The following is a 22171-nucleotide window of genomic DNA, read 5'->3' as shown; positions in this document are numbered from 1 at the left end:
CTGGTGACGGAGGAAGCCAAAAAGTTTGACTGTTTGAGGTGGCTGACGATGCGGTGCTTCCGGAGCTTATATGCCCCCATGTTCCAGGAGCACATGGGCCATCGGATCAGAGATCCAACGGTGTTCAAACCGTCTGCTATGTTAAAGACTTTGAAGTATGCATGGGGCTGGCCCAGGAACCTAAGTATAGAAGGCTGGGAGAATCTGTTTAGATGTACGAGTAGTGTTTAGGCGACAAAGAAAATGATGCACGAAAATCCTTGGAATGTATCTTCCGAGGTATGGGGACTTGCTAGAACAATTACTACATCTCTCGAGGCGGGGATGTCATGTAAGGGTATCTCCAATAGCAGCCCGCAAAATTTCTCATGCATCTGTCCGCGAACACGGAAGCGAGAGGCCGCCATCGAACCATAGGTGCATACATTTTAACCTCTTTTTTAACAAACCAGATGAAGTTTCTGCAAACACGGCGAGCGAGGGAGGAGGGGTCTCGATGGGCCAGGGAGGTCAGAAGCGAACGTGAGAGTAGCCCGGACTCCCGCAAAGTCCCCCACGTTTGTCTCCGGTTTGCGGAAGAAAGTACATCCTGATCGCACCATGGACCGATACAAAACCGTATTGGATGACTTCCACGGGTAACGCGGTCTCTCCGGACGTATGCGGGAGGTTTGCGGGTCCGTGTTGGAAATTCCCCAAGTAAAGCGTGTCATTGATGCCAAAATGATGGGGTACATGTATCCTCTATAACACTAAGCTTCCTAATTTTAAAGAGCTCACGTTCAATTGAATCACCTGATTTTGACCGGGTCAACAATTTTTCAAAGCTTTCTTATTCAATTCGTTTATACTATACACCATGCTTTCAAATTTTAAGGTCTCACAATTAATTGAGGTATTCAATTTTGACCGGGTCAACAATTTCTCAAATTCTCCCATTTAATTCTTTTAATTCACTATGTTCCCTAATTTTGAAGCTCTTTCATTCAATTGAAATATTCAATTTTGAATTTGATTTACGATTTTGACCGGGCCAACGATTTTTCGAATCAATCAGCAGCAACGGGCCATTAAAACATCAATCCTGCACACCCTCCCACCACCTAGAAAAAAAAATGCCACAATGTGATATTGTAGCACTAATATAATAAATGCAACCACGACGGATTTTTTTCCCCACATAAACATAGGTTGGTTAGCACATAACACAAAATCACATCACAAAAGACCCACCAAATCACCACATTATAAATAAAAATAAAACTCACTCTATCATCTCCCCACCCACCAAACTAAATATTCCACAAGCTCCAAAATATAAAGGGTATTAGTTTTTTTGGAGAGTCAAATTTCTTTAACTTTGACCATGTTCACAGCAAAAATATCAACATCCACAATATTAAATAAAATAAGTATGGAAATTCATTTCATTGATGAATCTAAAAATACCAAGATGATATTATGAATCCTATATATTTCTCCACAAATTTGATCAAATTTAAAAGGTTTGACTTTTTAAAAAGTAATACACCATATATTTCGAAGCAGAGTGATTTTTTTAAGAAACCCAACAATACCAACGGTGCAGCAAAAAACGTCCAACCCTTCTAGTACATGTGATACATGAACGCACGCGAACATGCGTCGAGTACATTAGCTGCGGTGAGAAGGAGCAAAATTAACTAAGTACAGGCCGGAATACCCAGTCCCATCATCGCCTTAGCCTGATTAGTTCGGTCCCTACAAATTATTCATCATGGGCGCATCGTGTGCTGTATTTGAACAGATAAGGGAAAATCATCACGGGCGCATTGCCCTCAACTCATGCCAGATATGAATGGTGGTGGATGCAGTGAACAGGGCACACACCTCTTTATCAACAGCAAGTGGCAAGCCATGCCATGCCTTATCTTGTCTTCCTTGAGTGATTTATGTCTGCTCGCCATCTTGCCTGCTAGCATGGCACCACGCTGGTCTGGAGGAAGTTACGGCGTGTGTGTGAGAGAGATACATTTTTTCTCCGGGACTTCCCTGAGCTCAAGGTTCTAGGACATGAACAACATTGCGATGGTCGGCGCTGCAGAGGAACTCAAGGGCGACCTCGTAGCCATCCGAAAAGGAAGCAAACCCCGTACATCCCAGCAGCCTAAAATCAGAACCAACTACTGCAGGGGCTGGGATCGGATCTATCTTCATCGCCTCGAGCGCGACAGAGTTCCTCAGGATGTGAAGCGCCAGCTCCAGCTGACCTTTCCAGCCGTAAAATCCCGTGATTTCGACCAGCCTGAGATGCAGGTGAGGCTCGGAGGGAAGGCTCCGTAGGTCTCCCTGGTCAGTGGTGTACCTTGGATGCTCGCAGCGCAGCACCATCTGTAAATAAAAAGGAAGAATGTGACTACTTTTTACGCATCGTCAGTGAGCTTAGTAATCATAAAATACAACAGTTATAAACACAAGACAAGACTTGGTGAAGTGAAGAACTTTGTAAGTATCGCCAGTAAAGACATCGGATTGCTGCTATATATAATAGCGCCCTGTTTATTCCACAAGTACAACTGATGATAGGCCCAAAACAGTACGTACTCAATTTGCTAATGGTTAGTTCATGACTTCATCTACAAATGTATATTTGAAGACTGTTTCCCCTTTATTTCCATGGAACGAGCCAAATATCTTCCAAAATATATTTGAAGACTTGAAATGCAGACTTACGTGAAATTCCAGCTTTTCCAGGAAAGGAGCAGCAATTTAAAGGCAGGCGAAATCGAGGATATCACTCTTGCTTCTCGGAGCACCCAAAAAAGTCAACTCCAGTCTCAGGTGCTTCAGATAAGAAAATTTGTGCAGCTTTCCTGGCAATGAAGCCCTCTGAAACACACAGATAAATAAATATGAAAACCGATAAGGAAAATTCACCTCAAGAAAAATCAAATAGGGATGCACAAAAAACTGGAAATAGGAACGGTGAATAGCAAACCTTTGACTCGGTGCAATGAAGAGTCAGCATCTCAAGACGAGGCACGTTATTATCAAGTTTCGTAAAGATGTATTCCAGAGAAGGACACATATCATTCAACTCGATGCACATATTTTTGAGAAGCAAAGTTCCAGGAGGTGATAACAGTATCGATGGGCCACTGTACTCAAGTTCTACCAGACCAAAGTTTAACTCCATCGCCTGAAGCAAGCGACAGTCATGTACGTGCAAATGCTTCAGTGGATTTGAAGGATGAGATAGCTGTACCCTTGTAAGCATTCTACAGCTAGCAATTCCAAGTAACTCCAAAACACAGCAGCTGGACACTAAAAGTTGAAGGTCATCATCGGTAATATTCGTGCCTGCCAAGCAAATCCATTTAAGGTTCTGAAAACCGTTGAAATCCGCAGGCACCTTGAGAGAAACGGAACAGAGTTTTACATCGCAAGTGTAAACTATTACTGTCATCGAGAAGCCGCAAATCGAAGTTATATGGTGGCCTCATAGGGCTGGCAGTTAAGAAATCAAATATAAGCTGTTTCGCTTTGGATGCAATAGCAAAGTTCACCCATCTATTTATCTGATCCCTTTGGTCATCTTCAAATGGAGCCCGAAACTGAACGTTCTCAACCCCCACACCACTGTGCTGCTGTAGGACTGCATCGACTCTCTGAGTAAACTCATGTTTCCTTAGCTCATCATCATTGGGTGTTAACGGTAAGGTACGAGGAATTGGCAACATCGAGCTAAGAGTAAATACTAGATTTGGGTGGTGATGCCAAAGACATTTCCACTGTTCTGACAGTATGCTCGTCCGTACAGCTTCTTTTATCGGCAATTGTGACAGGATACTGCAGAGAATATCCTACAGCAAAGACAAACGGCATTTAGATTGTTGAACAAGAACAATAAGCGGACTTGTTCTGCATTATGGCGCGAAGGAAGGAAAAGGAAAGCACACTGATATAGTTACTAGATTATAACTTGGCATGAGTCCATTCGGATATTCCATACCGTTGGCAGGTTGGTCAGTTGAAGCCCTTGTTTCTTTCGTTTCACCATTGTTCTATGCAGACGCAGGTCTTCATCTGAACCAATATTTCTCTTTGTCATCAAACTATCTTAGCCTCTGTCTGCAAGAGAAGTTACATAGAAACATCAAAAAAGTGATAACAGAGTCAGACATCAAAAAGCTCAACATCTCACCTGATATTACTTTGGTTATAAATCGGAAAAAAAGAGAGACATTACTTAAGTTTCTAAAAGTAAAGCATATGCTATATTGCTATTACTTTCTATGATGAAGTGTGCTCTTTTGTTCTAGTCAGAGGACATGATGAATCTGGAACGGATGATGAATGAAACCTGTAAAACGTTGGAGATACGGAGGAAGAGAGGTGTGGGTACCGTATAAGCACGGCGGCGGGTGGTTGACGGAGCTGACGATAAACTAGACGGGTGGGAAGGAACTCGGATCGGACTCGCGAGAAAGGAATCATGAGGAAAGCAAGGCGCTCCACCAGGCTATGTATAAGGACCGAGACAAATCCAATCCACCGTCGCCGTCTGGTTGTTCCAACAAGTGTACCCTTTGGGCGAAATCCCCCGAACCTAGCGGCGAGGCGAGGCAATGGCCGGCGAGGAGCGCGCCGCTGAAATGAACGCGGACGGACCAGCCGAGTCTGATCGCCCGGGAAGGAGTCCCGTACCAAGGAGCCACAGGAGGAGGGTGGTCCGGTAGTTTCGAGCCGCCGGCGGCATCCGCGGGATTCTCCTAACACCTGTAGTGCATTGAGACGTTTCACATCGACACGTTCACCTCTCTGCACAGTATTACCAGCTTAATCTGTTCCATTAACTGGGTAGCACAGCGATCACTGGCAAAACACAAAAGAAACATGACAGAAGTTTGACATAATCACCAATCTAATCTCTCTAAACACAATTCCACTACATGTGAAGTACCACTAAAACACGTACGCTGTTAGCAGGCATTCTCAAACACCTCAAGGCCTATAAAATGATGGCCTAGACATTCGAAGGCATTTTCAAATTCTGCTAGAGATACTCACGAAGGCAAAAGGCCTTCCAAGACACTTTTCTGAAACACCCGAGAAACACAGTATGGAGGCATTTCCAGAACGCCTACAAGCACAATTTGTGGAATTTTTAACAAGGCATCCAAAGTTCATATGGCGCATTTCTCATGCCGCCTCAAAAAAAAAAATTTGTGGCGTTTTTCAAATTGCCTTCACAAGGTTTTTGTAGCATCCTCCGAAACCATTTTGTGGCGTCTTGCAAACTGCCTCAGAAATGTTATCGAGGCACATCTGAAGAACGCCACAAAGTTCGTAGAGGCACAAAATATCCACAACTCTAGTTGATATACAGAACCTTTATGAAAAAGATGTGTCGACGCTTTTGGTCCCATCATGAGCGAACGTATATAGTTTGGGCCAGATGGGGCGACCACACAAGCCTGTTGTACTGCAAAATCAATGCAGGCGTGTAGAACTAATCAACGTTGCTGCACCATCGACCGATTAAACACTAGAGATGACGAACATGGCATAGTATTGACAGCGCCAAAACACCCGGTATTTGTTGGAGTTGTGTCAAATATTGTGTACAAGGTAGGTTACAGTTGGACTTGTAGTTGTATTGTGTTTAGATAGGATATGGAGTCGTGTCCTAGTAGGACACTTGTATCATAGGCCTCTCATATATAGCGGGTAGACACACGATGTAACCTATGCCAACATAATAGCACAGGAACGCAAGGGAAGCCGACGGCATATGCCGGCGTCCAGGGCGACCGGGTGCGGTATTATAGCGGTGTCATGGGGAGGAGCGTCCATAGTCAGGCCCCGGGGATGTAGCCATATCGGTGAACCTCGTTAACAAATCTCGGTGTCGTGCTCGTGTGATTGCTTGGTCCTCGGATGATCGACGGTATGCCTCATATTTATTCTAACAAGTGGTATCATGAGCAAGGTTACGAAGAGGCGGTGGATTATTGATCTAGAGCTGAAAATATCGCGGAAGAATTATCGTCGGCGAGATCGGAAGAATCGGTGTGGGTCACGATCGCGTGGACGCCGAGTTGAGTACTCGGAGTCGGCGAGATTGATACGTGGCCCGCGGCAAGGCAGACAGGCCCAAGCGGCGGAGGACATGCGCAGGGGGCAGCTGAGCGTGGACTCGATCGGTCACGGGACGTGCAGATTCTAGCAAGATGTGTGGTGCAATTGGAAACAGCCGTACATACGAGATTTGTTTTTTTGACCAAAAAGAGGACCGAGTCCTCGTATGCGACGCGAAGGAAGGCTGAGACAGATCGATTCAAGCGAAGAAATCGATGGAAGCAGCGGGGCGTAATGCGTGCAAGCTGGCGGTGATTTGTTCAGAGTCTTGACGAGGTGTGATCGAAATCAGCGGCGTCAGGAGAGTCGTGCGGCTGTCGGTCGACGGATTGATGGTGCGAGCGTACTCTAGGTGGGCGCTGAGATCGCTGGCGCCTGGTGGCTCATTGGGCAGGCAAGCCCAGGCGGGGCTGGCCGTAGCGACCCGTGCAGGTGGGCAGGGCAAGGCGTGGCAACGCGAGCAGGTTCAGATGGCCGGTGAAGCACACAGGAAACGCTACAAAGCAGCGAAATGAGTTTTCTTTTGGAACAAAAAAAGGACCGAGTCATTGTGTGACACGGACGGAGGTAGATCAATCGGCAAGGAAAAAGTCTATCAAGGGATATGCGTACATCGGGAAGGCTAAGGATTTGACAAAGCAAATAGCTAGCATTGAGAGTTGAGCCTAGGAGCTACACCACGTGAAGACCAACATTGTTTTGGTTGAATTGCTACTAGTACTAGGAGGTGATCACGTTTGGTTTGCTTATGTACTTTGGCATCGTGGAAAGAAGCTCGGTTAATTTTTCGCAAGGTCAGCCATACAAAGAATCATGACGCCATCGGGCATCGGGTTTGAGGTGGAGAAGTTCATCGAAACTGAAAACCTTGGGTTATTGCAGACAAGAGTGAAAGATTTGTTGGCACGATAGGGATGCTTGAAGGCATTGCGGGAAGTCGTGACAGCTGAGATGGAAGTATCATGTGATGGATGGGAATTCGCCGAAGACGGTATGGGAGCCTCAAGTGTGTCGTACAGTCGAACGAGATCGGCTGGGTCGGACTAGACAGTCTGACGGATTGACGCAAGTCGGTTGGTACAGAAGAAGGTGTTGGATCGGCGACGACGACATAGGTGCGTGATGCTGATGGTGACCGACTTCTAGGGCGTGGAAACACGTGGCACAGGCCCCGAGGGCTTGTGTGGCTTCGAAGACTATGGCGCGGGATTGATTCAAGGTGATGTGCACACGGAGCTTGAAGTCGACGAGGCGCGAGGGTGGACTGGTCATCTACCATGGAGTCATGTTGAAGGTGGAGCTGGATTGAGGGGCTACGGTGTAAGGATCCAGAGAATCGAAGCCTATTCAGCAAGGGGGAAAAGCGAGTGACATGCAGTTCGGACTGGAGCCTAGTGGTCCGATGAAAGCTTGAAACTCGTCATCGGTCGGTGATGATCGGTGGTACTCTGCAGTGGGGGTTGAGTGGTGTGGGTTCGCGACCCTTGAGACTCGACCGGAACAGCGGAGGCTTGACGCGGTAATAGCGGCAAGGCGTGTGGTACGCACGGGACATGGAGACGGGCCAGGGCTCTGGTGGTCATACATGTGGTGAGACAACTGCGAATTTGACTCGGGATGACTACAAGCAATGGTGAAATTCCTTCAAGTTTCAGACAGGCGGTCAAGAAAGGAGCGGTGATGTTGAGTTCAGGTAACTCTTATGTGTGACACCCAATATGTGAGTTGTTCACTTTCACGCAGGTTAGTGATCAGTGTATGATGGCGTTGGACTGATACTCTGGAAGTTGGGAGCACAAACTAGAGTAACAAGGAACTTAACTTTGCTCGAGTGTTGACTGTGGTCAAGAAAAGAAGGGACTACAAGTTGCAGGTGGAGTCACATGGAGTCTTTGGAGTAGCAGCAGTGCTCACGGGATAAACTCAAGTCCAATGTACATGAAAGTTTGATGCATGGACGAATTCAAGGTGGTGGAGAATATTCGTCAGGGTGGAGTTTGTTGGAGTTGTGTCGAATATTGTGTACAAGGTAGGTTACAGTTGGACTTGTAGTTGTATTGTGTTTAGATAGGATATGGAGTCGTGTCCTAGTAGGACACTTGTATCCTAGGCCTCTCATATATAGCGGGGGTAGACACACGATGTAACCTATGCCAACATAATAGCACAGGAACGCAGGGGAAGCCGGCGGCATGTGCCGGCGTCCAGGGCGATTATAGCAGTGTCATGGGGAGGAGTGTCCATAGTCAGACCCGGGGATGTAGCAATATCGGTGAACCTCGTTAACAAATCTCGGTGTCGTGCTCGTGTGATTGCTTGGTCCTCGGATGATCGACGGTATGCTGAGATTTATTCTAACAGTATTAACAGCTAACATGCACAAATTTCAACAGGGAAAGCTGCCACACTCCAATTGTATCATAGCAAAATGATTCTTCATGCAGAACATCTAGCATCAAGACAAAAGTAGAATTAACATGAACTATAAACATTAAGGGGCATTACCTCAAACACCTTGCGTGCAACGTAGCGTCCGATCAGTAGCAACAGAACTTGGCGTGTCTGACGTGGGGAGGAGGACCGCCAATGCGAGCGTGGCCTGGAACAAGATCGGCTTACTCTCCCCTCTCCTTCACCGCGCCTGCTGCAGTTCCACCCGGAGATCGGGGACGAGAGAACAAGAGGCGCGTTGTGGGACGTCGGCGGCGGTGGCGGAGTCAGCAGTTCCAGAGTGGTACCTTGTTGGCTGCGGCAGCTCCGGCGTGGGACACCGATGGCGAGGAGGCTCCGGTGACCACGGCGCCGGCCGCCGAGGCAGCGCCAGAGATGCGATGCGGTTTTTTTTTTAGCTACGATTTCCCTTCTTTTTTTTTATCTTTTTTTATTTTGAAACATATAGAGGTGGGACTTTGGGGAGAATAATCTAATACCGGAGCTTCTATCTATGTGTAAAATAAATATAGCATTTTTTCTATACATACAATAAATAAAGCATTTGAGACCATTTTTTTATTAGAACACCAGTTAAGGGCATCTCCAACGGTGACTTATAAATTTCCTTCCCTCTCTCCATGGACACGGATACGGGAGGCTGCCATCTAACGCTATTTGCATATATTTCAACTACTATCCAAACAACAGGACGAAATTTATGCAAACAGAGCCAAATTTGCATACAAACCAGAAGAGATTCATGCAAACACAACGAACTTTATATAAACATGACGGAATTCATTACATTTCGGATAAACTTTGTAACACCCCTGTAATTATGCTACAGTGATCCCTGACTAATGATGCCATGTCATCCTATTTTTGCTTAGCTTAATCTCTCCGGGATATAAACCTAAGTCGAATTTAAATTCAAATTGCGAGTGAAATTTAAAGCACAAACATGATTGAAAAATAATTCATCATTTAGCAAAACCGTACCTCTCACAGAAGATTTTTTTTTAGAGAAAACACTTTTCTTTTCCGTTTCAGAGAGGCCGTGCCTCTCACAGAAAAATAAAAAGAGAAATCACGCTTTTTGTCAGTTTCCTAGAGGCACGGCCATACCTCTCATGAAAGCAAACATGTGCTCTCACGGAAGCGAAAAATGTGTTTTTTCGTTTAATTTTTTTCTGTTTTTTTTGCCGAAAAACTAAGAAAGACCGATGAAAAACTGAAGAGCTGAAAAAAAAACATCAAAAAAGCCGAGAACATGTGCGGAAAAAAATCCGAAGGAAGCACCCAGAGCGCGACACATGGTGGATGTTGAGAGCGTGCCAGGCTCCCGAAGGAGCGATCCTCAATTAGTTGTTCTCCTATTTTCCGGGTAGATCGCTGAGTACCCACATACCCTCTCACACGCCCAGCCTCTCTATGGGCTGAGCCGATTTTTCCTTTTTTTTTCTTCCTTATTTCTTAGTTTTTTCTTCTGTTATTTCCTTCATTTTAATTTTTTGTCTTTTAATTTTATTTTGTGTTTTTATCTTATTTAAAAAAAATCATGAAGATTTCTTAAAATGTAAGAACATTTTTTGAACCCATGATATTTTTATTCCTGAACAATTATATGGAATTTATGAACAATTTTTGAATTCACAAACATAATTTTCAAATCATGAATATTTTTTCATTCATGAACCCTTTTTTATGAACACTATTGAATCCTCGGACATTTTTTGAATTCGTGAACATTTTTGTGAATTTGTGACGTTTTTGAAATTCATAAGAAAAATGAATTCGCGAACATTTTTTTGTAATCATGGACATTTTTTGAATTCAGGAAATTTTAAAAAAATTAGAACTTATTTTGACTTCGTAATTTCGAACTCGTAAACATTTTTTGATTTCATGAACAATTTTTGGAATTTGATTTTTGTTTGAAATCCAACATGGGTTGGCTCAAAGCACTCGCGGGTGGCATGAGGGGTGCACGTGGTAGGCTATCTGCCGACCCCCGTGCGAACTAGGAGGTCCCCAGATTACACGGTAAGAAAGATTACAAATGCCAATGGGGCACAAACCATAGATATTTTTTTAGCAAAACGAACTATAGATGCTCAGATAGCAGGCGCGTCCGTACCTCTCGCTCACGGAAGCAAAACTGTGCCTCTCATGGAAGAAAAAAAAGAAGAGAAAACGTGTTTTTTTTTTATTTCCGAGAGGCACGGCCGTGCCTCTTGCAAAAGCAAAACCTTGCCTCTCACAGAAAAAAAAGAGAAAACGTAATTTTTCTGTTTTCAAGAGACACGACCGTGCCTCTCGCGGAAGCAAAACCATGCCTCTCACAAAAGGAAAAGAAGAGCAAACACGCTTTTTTTTTGTTTTCTAGAGGCACACTTGTGCCTCTCGCGGAAGCAAAACCGTGCCTCTCACGGAAGAAAAAAAAGAGAATACACATTTTTTTTGTTTTCTAGAGGCACGCCCGTGCCTTTCGCGGAAGCAAAAAAAGAAACGGTTTTTTGCGCAAAAAAAAATTGATGTTTTTTTGGCTGAGAAGCTAAAAAGGCAGGTGAAATACCGAAAAGCCAAAAATCAAAAGAAAAAAACCATCTAAAAAGCCGAAAACACGTGTGATAAAATAAAACTAAAAACAAAATTCGGAGTGAACCCTTTTTTATGAACACTATTGAATCCTCGGACATTTTTTGAATTCGTGAACATTTTTGTGAATTTGTGACGTTTTTGAAATTCATAAGAAAAATGAATTCGCGAACATTTTTTTGTAATCATGGACATTTTTTGAATTCAGGAAATTTTAAAAAAATTAGAACTTATTTTGACTTCGTAATTTCGAACTCGTAAACATTTTTTGATTTCATGAACAATTTTTGGAATTTGATTTTTGTTTGAAATCCAACATGGGTTGGCTCAAAGCACTCGCGGGTGGCATGAGGGGTGCACGTGGTAGGCTATCTGCCGACCCCCGTGCGAACTAGGAGGTCCCCAGATTACACGGTAAGAAAGATTACAAATGCCAATGGGGCACAAACCATAGATATTTTTTTAGCAAAACGAACTATAGATGCTCAGATAGCAGGCGCGTCCGTACCTCTCGCTCACGGAAGCAAAACTGTGCCTCTCATGGAAGAAAAAAAAGAAGAGAAAACGTGTTTTTTTTATTTCCGAGAGGCACGGCCGTGCCTCTTGCAAAAGCAAAACCTTGCCTCTCACAGAAAAAAAGAGAAAACGTAATTTTTCTGTTTTCAAGAGACACGACCGTGCCTCTCGCGGAAGCAAAACCATGCCTCTCACAAAAGGAAAAGAAGAGCAAACACGCTTTTTTTTTGTTTTCTAGAGGCACACTTGTGCCTCTCGCGGAAGCAAAACCGTGCCTCTCACGGAAGAAAAAAAAGAGAATACACATTTTTTTTGTTTTCTAGAGGCACGCCCGTGCCTTTCGCGGAAGCAAAAAAAGAAACGGTTTTTTGCGCAAAAAAAAATTGATGTTTTTTTGGCTGAGAAGCTAAAAAGGCAGGTGAAATACCGAAAAGCCAAAAATCAAAAGAAAAAAACCATCTAAAAAGCCGAAAACACGTGTGATAAAATAAAACTAAAAACAAAATTCGGAGTGAACCCTTTTTTATGAACACTATTGAATCCTCGGACATTTTTTGAATTCGTGAACATTTTTGTGAATTTGTGACGTTTTTGAAATTCATAAGAAAAATGAATTCGCGAACATTTTTTTGTAATCATGGACATTTTTTGAATTCAGGAAATTTTAAAAAAATTAGAACTTATTTTGACTTCGTAATTTCGAACTCGTAAACATTTTTTGATTTCATGAACAATTTTTGGAATTTGATTTTTGTTTGAAATCCAACATGGGTTGGCTCAAAGCACTCGCGGGTGGCATGAGGGGTGCACGTGGTAGGCTATCTGCCGACCCCCGTGCGAACTAGGAGGTCCCCAGATTACACGGTAAGAAAGATTACAAATGCCAATGGGGCACAAACCATAGATATTTTTTTAGCAAAACGAACTATAGATGCTCAGATAGCAGGCGCGTCCGTACCTCTCGCTCACGGAAGCAAAACTGTGCCTCTCATGGAAGAAAAAAAAGAAGAGAAAACGTGTTTTTTTTTTTATTTCCGAGAGGCACGGCCGTGCCTCTTGCAAAAGCAAAACCTTGCCTCTCACAGAAAAAAAAGAGAAAACGTAATTTTTCTGTTTTCAAGAGACACGACCGTGCCTCTCGCGGAAGCAAAACCATGCCTCTCACAAAAGGAAAAGAAGAGCAAACACGCTTTTTTTTTTGTTTTCTAGAGGCACACTTGTGCCTCTCGCGGAAGCAAAACCGTGCCTCTCACGGAAGAAAAAAAAGAGAATACACTTTTTTTTGTTTTCTAGAGGCACGCCCGTGCCTTTCGCGGAAGCAAAAAAAGAAACGGTTTTTTGCGCAAAAAAAAATTGATGTTTTTTTGGCTGAGAAGCTAAAAAGGCAGGTGAAATACCGAAAAGCCAAAAATCAAAAGAAAAAAACCATCTAAAAAGCCGAAAACACGTGTGATAAAATAAAACTAAAAACAAAATTCGGAGTGAACCCTTTTTTATGAACACTATTGAATCCTCGGACATTTTTTGAATTCGTGAACATTTTTGTGAATTTGTGACGTTTTTGAAACTCATAAGAAAAATGAATTCGCGAACATTTTTTTGTAATCATGGACATTTTTTGAATTCAGGAAATTTTAAAAAAATTAGAACTTATTTTGACTTCGTAATTTCGAACTCGTAAACATTTTTTGATTTCATGAACAATTTTTGGAATTTGATTTTTGTTTGAAATCCAACATGGGTTGGCTCAAAGCACTCGCGGGTGGCATGAGGGGTGCACGTGGTAGGCTATCTGCCGACCCCCGTGCGAACTAGGAGGTCCCCAGATTACACGGTAAGAAAGATTACAAATGCCAATGGGGCACAAACCATAGATATTTTTTTAGCAAAACGAACTATAGATGCTCAGATAGCAGGCGCGTCCGTACCTCTCGCTCACGGAAGCAAAACTGTGCCTCTCATGGAAGAAAAAAAAGAAGAGAAAACGTGTTTTTTTTTATTTCCGAGAGGCACGGCCGTGCCTCTTGCAAAAGCAAAACCTTGCCTCTCACAGAAAAAAAAGAGAAAACGTAATTTTTCTGTTTTCAAGAGACACGACCGTGCCTCTCGCGGAAGCAAAACCATGCCTCTCACAAAAGGAAAAGAAGAGCAAACACGCTTTTTTTTTTGTTTTCTAGAGGCACACTTGTGCCTCTCGCGGAAGCAAAACCGTGCCTCTCACGGAAGAAAAAAAAGAGAATACACGTTTTTTTGTTTTCTAGAGGCACGCCCGTGCCTTTCGCGGAAGCAAAAAAGAAACGGTTTTTTGCGCAAAAAAAAATTGATGTTTTTTTGGCTGAGAAGCTAAAAAGGCAGGTGAAATACCGAAAAGCCAAAAATCAAAAGAAAAAAACCATCTAAAAAGCCGAAAACACGTGTGATAAAATAAAACTAAAAACAAAATTCGGAGTGAACCCTTTTTTATGAACACTATTGAATCCTCGGACATTTTTTGAATTCGTGAACATTTTTGTGAATTTGTGACGTTTTTGAAATTCATAAGAAAAATGAATTCGCTAACATTTTTTGTAATCATGGACATTTTTTGAATTCAGGAAATTTTAAAAAAATTAGAACTTATTTTGACTTCGTAATTTCGAACTCGTAAACATTTTTTGATTTCATGAACAATTTTTGGAATTTGATTTTTGTTTGAAATCCAACATGGGTTGGCTCAAAGCACTCGCGGGTGGCATGAGGGGTGCACGTGGTAGGCTATCTGCCGACCCCCGTGCGAACTAGGAGGTCCCCAGATTACACGGTAAGAAAGATTACAAATGCCAATGGGGCACAAACCATAGATATTTTTTTAGCAAAACGAACTATAGATGCTCAGATAGCAGGCGCGTCCGTACCTCTCGCTCACGGAAGCAAAACTGTGCCTCTCATGGAAGAAAAAAAAGAAGAGAAAACGTGTTTTTTTTTTATTTCCGAGAGGCACGGCCGTGCCTCTTGCAAAAGCAAAACCTTGCCTCTCACAGAAAAAAAAGAGAAAACGTAATTTTTCTGTTTTCAAGAGACACGACCGTGCCTCTCGCGGAAGCAAAACCATGCCTCTCACAAAAGGAAAAGAAGAGCAAACACGCTTTTTTTTGTTTTCTAGAGGCACACTTGTGCCTCTCGCGGAAGCAAAACCGTGCCTCTCACGGAAGAAAAAAAAGAGAATACACGTTTTTTTTGTTTTCTAGAGGCACGCCCGTGCCTTTCGCAGAAGCAAAAAAAGAAACGGTTTTTTGCGCAAAAAAAAATTGATGTTTTTTTGGCTGAGAAGCTAAAAAGGCAGGTGAAATACCGAAAAGCCAAAAATCAAAAGAAAAAACCATCTAAAAAGCCGAAAACACGTGTGATAAAATAAAACTAAAAACAAAATTCGGAGTGAGCACTCAGAGCGCGACACATGGCGGCAGCTGAGAGCGTGCCCCAAGTGATCATTGGGAAGGCAGTCGAAGGAGCGCTCCTCAATTGGTTGCTCTCCTTTTACCGGGTAGATCGCTGAGTGCCGACGTATCACGTACCCTCTCGCGCGCCCGGCCTCTCTATGGGCTGAACCGATTTTTTCCTTTTTTCTTTGTTATTTGTTAGTTTTTTCTTCTAGTATTTACTTTTTTTATTTTTTATTTTAATTTTATTTTGTGTTTTTATCTAATTTTATTTTAAAAAAAATCGTGAACATTTCTGAAAAATTTACGAACATTTTTTAAATTTGTCAAGATTTTTTGAACCCATGATATTTTTATTCCTGAATAATTATTGGGAATTCGTGAACAAACTTTGAATTCACAAACATTTTTTTCAAATCGTGAATGTTTTAAGAAAGTCTTGAATATTTTTTAATTCATGAACCATCTTTTTTAGAACATTTATTGAATCCTCGGACCTTTTTTGAGTTCATGAACATTTTTGTGAATTTTTGACTTTTTTTGAAATTCATGAGCATTGTTTGAATTCACAAATATTTTTTTGTAATCATGGTAATTTTTTGAATTCAGGAACTTTTATAAATTTGAGATTTGTTTTGAATTCATAATTTTTTTCAAACTCATAAACATTTTTCGAATTCATGAACAATTTTTGGAATTTTATTTTTGTTTGAAATCCAAACATGTGTTGGCTCAAAGCGCTCGCGGGTGGCATGAGGGGGTACGCGATAGTAGGCTATCTGCCGACCCCCGCGCGAACTAGGAAGTCCCTAGGTTACACGATAAGCAAGATGATAATAATGAAGAAGAAAACGAAAGGTTACAAACGCCGGCACCGTCCTAGTCCTCTAGGAAGAAGAATTGTTTTTTAGTCCAAACTAGAAAGAAGATCTGAAGATATACTTTTGCATAGACTACTACTTCCTCTGTAAACTACTCTCTCCGTCCCATAAGGCAAGAGTGTTTTTTACACTACAGTAGTGTCAAAAACGCTCTTATATTATGGAACAGAGGGAGTAATATAGAGGGAGGGAGTAACTTTTTTGGAGAGAGCCAACGGGCACACAAACCATAGATAATTGGGTTCTGAATTCTGATCCTGAGATAGCAGACCAGTCATCTACTCGCGGCCCGTACGTTCCTCCTCACCCTCTTGGCGTTGGGTACGCAGCGCGAAGCGGCAGAGCGGGCAGAGGTGGCTGACGCTGAGCCACACGGAGATGCAGTCCTCGTGGAACGCGTGGGAGCATTCCAATCCCCTGAGCATCTCCCCCTCCTCGAAGGCCTCCATGCACACGGAGCAGCCCTTCTCCCTGTAGGGTAGGCCAGCGATGGCCTTCTCCGACGCCGGGACGGCGCTAAAGCCGCTGTTCCTGTAGGGCGGCGCCGCTGCAGCGACGACCGGCGGATCATGATCGTACGTCCGCCAACTGAACGGCACACGCCGGGCCGGCCTCTGCCACCGCGGCGGCCACTCGAAAAGGGTGCGTGTTGGCGCACCTACGGCCGCGGGCTCCGGCCGCCTCGGGCCGAAAAATGAGTGCGGCAGTGGATACACCGCTGCTGTGGCGGTGGCGCGCTCCACGTCCATTGGTGCCGGACTTATTAGTTCGATGCTGCTCAGGCGAGGAGCGCGATCGAGATGGAGATTTATTTATGACGATGATGAACTTACGTAGTAGTACCAATCCTGTAGTACGACTACGAGGCCGATACTTGTAGATTCACGCGAACGCTGAGGCGAGATGATCCTTTCCGACTCGGTGCCGGCGTCGGCTTCGTGTCGCCTGCAAATTCCATGCCATGTCGGATCCCTCCGTTCGAAACTCGGAAGCTAAACTGCGTTTTGTTTTTGATGAAAGATGATGTTTTTTTTTCGAGAACACCTCGAAAGGGGCAGGGGTTCCTGCATTTCATTAAGAGGAAGAGAGTTGGTCCAGTTTATAAGGAAAACCGGACCTGAAAACCTAACATTCTCGGCTAATCACGAAAAACCGAAAGAAAACCCAAAAAGAAAACGAGAAAAAAGGCACTAGAACTTGGGGACAGGGACAAGACAACTATGATTTACGGAAGGATTTCTGTACGACGCTATGCAATCTGCCGCGCCTCCGCCTCCGCGTCGCGCCGGTCCCCGCCAATCTAGCAAACGTTCGCCGCTATCAAATCCCGACGAACAGCCCCAGAACCATCAGATATGCATCCGACAGTTTTTTGAAAAAAAAACAATTTTAAACAAACTTGCATGGCAGTTTTGCAAAATGTCAACCCACCCTCAACCCGTCGTGAAACTGCCACGGGGATGTTCGCAACTGCCATGCGCCCAGTCAACGTTCGCCGGTGAAAGAACATGCGGTGCCCCCATGTTTGGTTTTGGTAATTGATGACAATCTCTATGGACTAATGGTTGCCTTGAGTTATATTTGAAGGATTTGTCCATAGGCATTTCTTGAAGTTTATGTGTTGGTTTCAAGAAGTTTATGTGGTGACCAAGGTGTTATTAAGGAATTATCCAAAGATTGGTCATGTGAGAGTTGAGCTTATTGCAAGCATGTCTTGGAGAAGAAGATTGTGTGATCATTCATGTATATCTTCAAGACATCATCCAAATGAAGAGAGTTGAAAAAATTCAAGGTTGATCAAGACTAAGTCAAGAGTGAATCAACTTGATCAACTCACAAAGCGTAGAAGATGTACCGAGAGGGATCAAGCGATCCCATGGTGTGATAAGCATTGTCAATTACGCTTTATGTACTAACCCATGATCTTTGTGAGAGTTCTTTGTGGGGTTAGGTTGCGGTGTGCAAGTTCAAGTGAAGCATCATGAAGAGATCAAATGCTTGAAGCTTGCCGTCCATTGTGGTGACAATGGACTTGTGAAGATGTTGCGGTGTGCAAGTTCAAGTGAAGCATCATGAAGAGATCAAATGCTTGAAGCTTGCCGTCCATTGTGGTGACAATGGACTTGTGAAGATGTGCGAAAGAGTTGCTCACCCATAGTGGAGTATGGGGGAGCAATCAACTAGTCTTCATCGAGCCAACGCAACCAAAAAAGGTGGTCCAACTTGAGGGAGTCAAGATCGTCATCATTTAGCTCAAGTGGATCATGTGCAAGGCAAAGGTTTGCCCTTGATAGGTTTTCTATTTTACCGGTCTCATGATGGTAGTTGGGAGACCGGGTTATAGGATCGATTGCCGTACTATCAAGGGGGGCTCTCGATGAGTAGCTTGATCGTATAATTCGTAGAGAGCTCAAACCATTGCATCCTTGCATCATCTTTCTTGGTTCTTGTTTGGTTTTTCTCTTTGTGATTTTTGAAGCTTATGGTCATCTTGATGACAAGCTCGAGTTCATCGAAAGCGGAGTTCACTCGCATCTTCTATGATGTTTTCGATGTTGGAAGGTTATGCCGGTTCTTCTCGGTTGGAGGTTTCACTCCTCTATTTTGTTGGCATACCTTCCCTGCCTCTTCTTACTATAACCTCCATCCAACAAGCTTGAGTTTGCTCAATTCGGAGCTCATTTGCAGAAGTTATGGCAGTTTTGGTTTCCCGTGGAGTATACTTGTTTTCGTGGAAGTGGCTTTAGGATGGTCCCAGCGGTAGTACCGCGGTACCCAGCGGTAGTACCGCTTAGGGGTCACAAGCGGCAGTACCGCTCCGCAGCGGTAGTACCGCTGGTGGGTCCTCAGCAGTAGTACCGCTACGGTACCAGGCCCCTACCGCGTCGACTCGAGGGGTCATTTTTCGTGTCGGATAGTGCGGTACTTCGCAGCGGCAGTAGGGCGGCAGTACCGCTCACGAGCGGTAGTACCACCCAACCACCGCGGCAGTACCGCTCGGGTCTGTCACTCTCCTGCCCTCCAGACTCCACGGTAGTACCGCCCGGGGGAGCGGTAGTACCGCTGTGATCAGCGGTAGTACCGCTGCCTCCTGCGGTAGTACCGCCCTCTGCGGGGCTGTTTTGGGGGTAACGGTTGGATTGTTCCCCCCACTATATAAGGGGGTCTTCTTCCCCATTCTACCTTATCTCTTGAGCTCGTGTTCTTCCCCCATTGTTGACATTCTTCGAGCTTGCTAACTCTCAATCCCTTCATGGATTCTTGCTAGTTTTTGAGGGAAAAGAGAGAGGAGATCTAGATCCATATTTCCACCAATCACTTTCTCCTCTATGTGAGGGGAACCCCTTGGATCTAGATCTTGGAGTTCTTGGTGTTCTCCTTCTTGTTCTTCCTCTAAATTTCCTCCCTAGCATTAGTTGCTTCAGTGGATTTGAGAGAGAAGGACTTGGGCACTCCGTGTGCCCTTGCCATTGCATTTGGTGCATCGGTTTGAGTTCTCCACGGTGATACGTGGAAGTTACAAGTTGAGAAGCTTATTACTCTTGGGTGCTTGGTACCCTTGAGCTTGTTCCTTTTGGGTGCTTGGGCGCCCTAGACGGTTGGTGGTGTTCGGAGCTCAATCATTGTGGTGTAAAGCTCCGGGCAAGCGTCGGGGTCTCCAATTAGGTTGTGGAAATCGCCCCGAGCAATTTGACGTGTTCCGGTGACCGCCCCAAGGGTTGCCAAAGTGTACGGGTTCGGTGACCGCCCCCAAGGGTTGCCATTTGTACGGGTTCGGTGACCGCCCTCAAGGGTCCCTTAGTGGAATCACGGCATCTTGTATTGTGCGAGGGCATGAGGAGATTACGGTGCCCTAGTGGCTTCTTGGGGAGCATTGTGCCTCCACACCGCTCCAAACGGAGATTAGCATCCGCAAGGGTGTGAACTTCGGGATACATCGTCGTCTCCGCGTGCCTCGGTTATCTCTTACCCGAGCCCTTTACTTATGCACTTTACCTCGTGATAGCCATATTGTTTCTTGTCATATATCTTGCTATCACCTAAGTAGTTTTTCTTGCTTAGCATAAGTTGTTGGTGCACATAGGTGAGCCTAGTTGTTGTAGGTTTTGTGCTTGACAAATTAACCGCTAGGTTTATTCCGCATTTGTTCAAGCCTCGACCGTAATTATTTTAAAGCGCCTATTCACCCCCCCCTCTAGGCGACATTCACGATCTTTCAGCCGGAGATTGGCGTCCTTTAATTGAAACATAAGGAAACGACGGTAATACACTAGACACAATTCACATGCATGTTTGTGATGCTAATTTTCTTGGCTTGCAACCAAGCCCCCCCCCCTCCTTCCTCTCCCACCGCTGCTAGCAGGCATCGGCGGGCAAAGTCTTGTTTCCCCTCCGCTCATCCATCAGCAGCTGACGCACGGCAGCCCGGATGCACGAAGGCATTGTGCTCAGGGGGGGCACAACGACGGGCGTTCAGGGCGACGGAATGCACATGGAGGCGACACGGCGGTTACGGGGTGGGTGTCATCAGGCGGTTGTCTGTCCATCCAGATCTAACGGTTGGATCCTGGCGGGAGGCGCGGGTGTGGCAGCGATCTAGTGTGGTTGCTTCTTTGGCCGTAGGCCCTGGCGGTGTGGTGTGGTCTAGCCTCCGGGGTGCGCTGGCCTTCCAGTGGCTCGGCGGGTCCAACTGTGGTGACGGTTGGCCTATGTTCCAGCACTGGCTCATTTGTAGGCCGCCCGTTTCAGCCTTCGATCCAGTCCCTCGTGGCCCGGATGCTCTCCCCATTAGTGTCCAGCTAAGTCAAAGGGTTGATGCTCTCCCCATTAGTGTCCATCGTTGAGGGATGATTTTGTCGCCACGAGGGCAGCAGAGTCATCCTTGCCTCTCATTTGGTCGTGGTGTGCCACCGGGGAGCTCGTCCCTTGCACGGGCACGGAAGAGCGGGGGGTGGAGGCCAGATCTGGCCAGCCCAGGTTGGTGTCGGAGCTGGGGACCGTCCAGGGGTGGCAAGGAGGTGCCTTTTTTGCTTGTCTCTTTGGTCGTAATGGCTACAAGTCTCAGTTGGGGTGGTGTCAGGGCGGCGGTCTTGGTGGTGGGATCCACGGTTCTCGTGGGGGGAGCTCGTGACTCGAGTGTTGGCTGGTTGCCATGGTCATGTAGGAGGCGTGGTGGCTAGTGTGTGACGGCCAGTGGCAGTGGTACAACAAGCGTGGGCAGCATCTTAATCATCAATTCATATGGTATATTTTAAACTGCAGGCATAATAAAAGTGCATATGTACATTCTAAAATTCATTGTAAGATATGTTTTCACTTATATGAATCACAGTTAATAGTAGAGCTAATGGTTGTTCTTATTATTTGCCATGTCTAATTGTGTATACTATTGATATCAATAAAGCTACCAGTTCACTAAAAAGGAAAATTGTGTATGCTCTCGTGTTAGCTAGATGTTAAAAGATAAACGCTTCATGCATGGTTCATATACTGAGGCATGTTGTCTTACGTATTTTATTGTTCAAAAAAGCCATACGTTCCTGTTGTTCTTTCCTAAAGATTGACAAACACTTTACATCAGCATATTTATATTAACAACATTTAAGAGTTCAGACAATTAAAAGAATGACAATATTTACTGGTCTATGTAGCGCTAAGGATTAACATTACACCTGTTCAATCCATGCTGGCCACACGCTTACAGCATATTCAGTAGCTAGAGTGCCTCTCGGAAGTCAGAAGAAACCTGCAATCGGTAGGATATTCAGAATTTACTTGGTCAAAAGAAGATCGTTTTCATCTCGCGTGCTATTGGAGTTCAATATAATCCAGGCTATTTTGTAGATGAACTGCACCAGACAGCAGGCTACCGTCTTCTTTGTTTTCCCATGAACAATGTTAACAATTGAGAGGATTGTTACTAACCTGAAAAGAATTGAGCATTCGGCACGGCTGCTGCTGTTGGGCTTCCGTCTCGACGTCCATCTCCATCGGTGCCGCTGTCGCTGTGGTGGTGTCTTGTTCTTTGCTGAACTTGAATGGTGGCTCTGAAGATTTTCCCCGAGATACGGTGCTCACCTTGTGATGGAAAATGGTTGGCGCACTGGCAGTAGCAGTAGCAGTTAGAGCATGTGCAAGTGGTTCATCATCTTCCATCATGTCGAGAACCGCGCCATCCTGGCAAAATCACCCAACTTCTTCTGA

At 44.7% G+C, this 22171-nt stretch overlaps 1 protein-coding gene and 1 pseudogene across 1 annotated transcript; both read right to left on the bottom strand.

The window, feature by feature from the left end:
* Positions 1-1579: 1579 nt before the first annotated feature.
* On the bottom strand, positions 1580-4751 carry LOC123124295 (F-box/FBD/LRR-repeat protein At1g13570-like; annotated as a pseudogene).
* Positions 4752-15917: 11166 nt separating this feature from the next.
* Positions 15918-16825, bottom strand: LOC123124294 (E3 ubiquitin-protein ligase RING1-like). Its single transcript, XM_044544941.1, has one exon. It carries the CDS (start codon positions 16714-16716, stop codon positions 16246-16248), a length of 471 nt encoding a protein of 156 aa, XP_044400876.1. The 5' UTR covers positions 16717-16825; the 3' UTR covers positions 15918-16245.
* Positions 16826-22171: the final 5346 nt, after the last annotated feature.

The sequence above is a fragment of the Triticum aestivum genome, chromosome 5D (assembly GCF_018294505.1).
Source record: "Triticum aestivum cultivar Chinese Spring chromosome 5D, IWGSC CS RefSeq v2.1, whole genome shotgun sequence".
Classification (NCBI taxonomy): Eukaryota; Viridiplantae; Streptophyta; class Magnoliopsida; order Poales; family Poaceae; genus Triticum; species Triticum aestivum.
The sequence above is the reverse complement of the archived record's forward strand: the minus strand, read 5'-3'. Positions and strand labels throughout refer to the sequence as shown.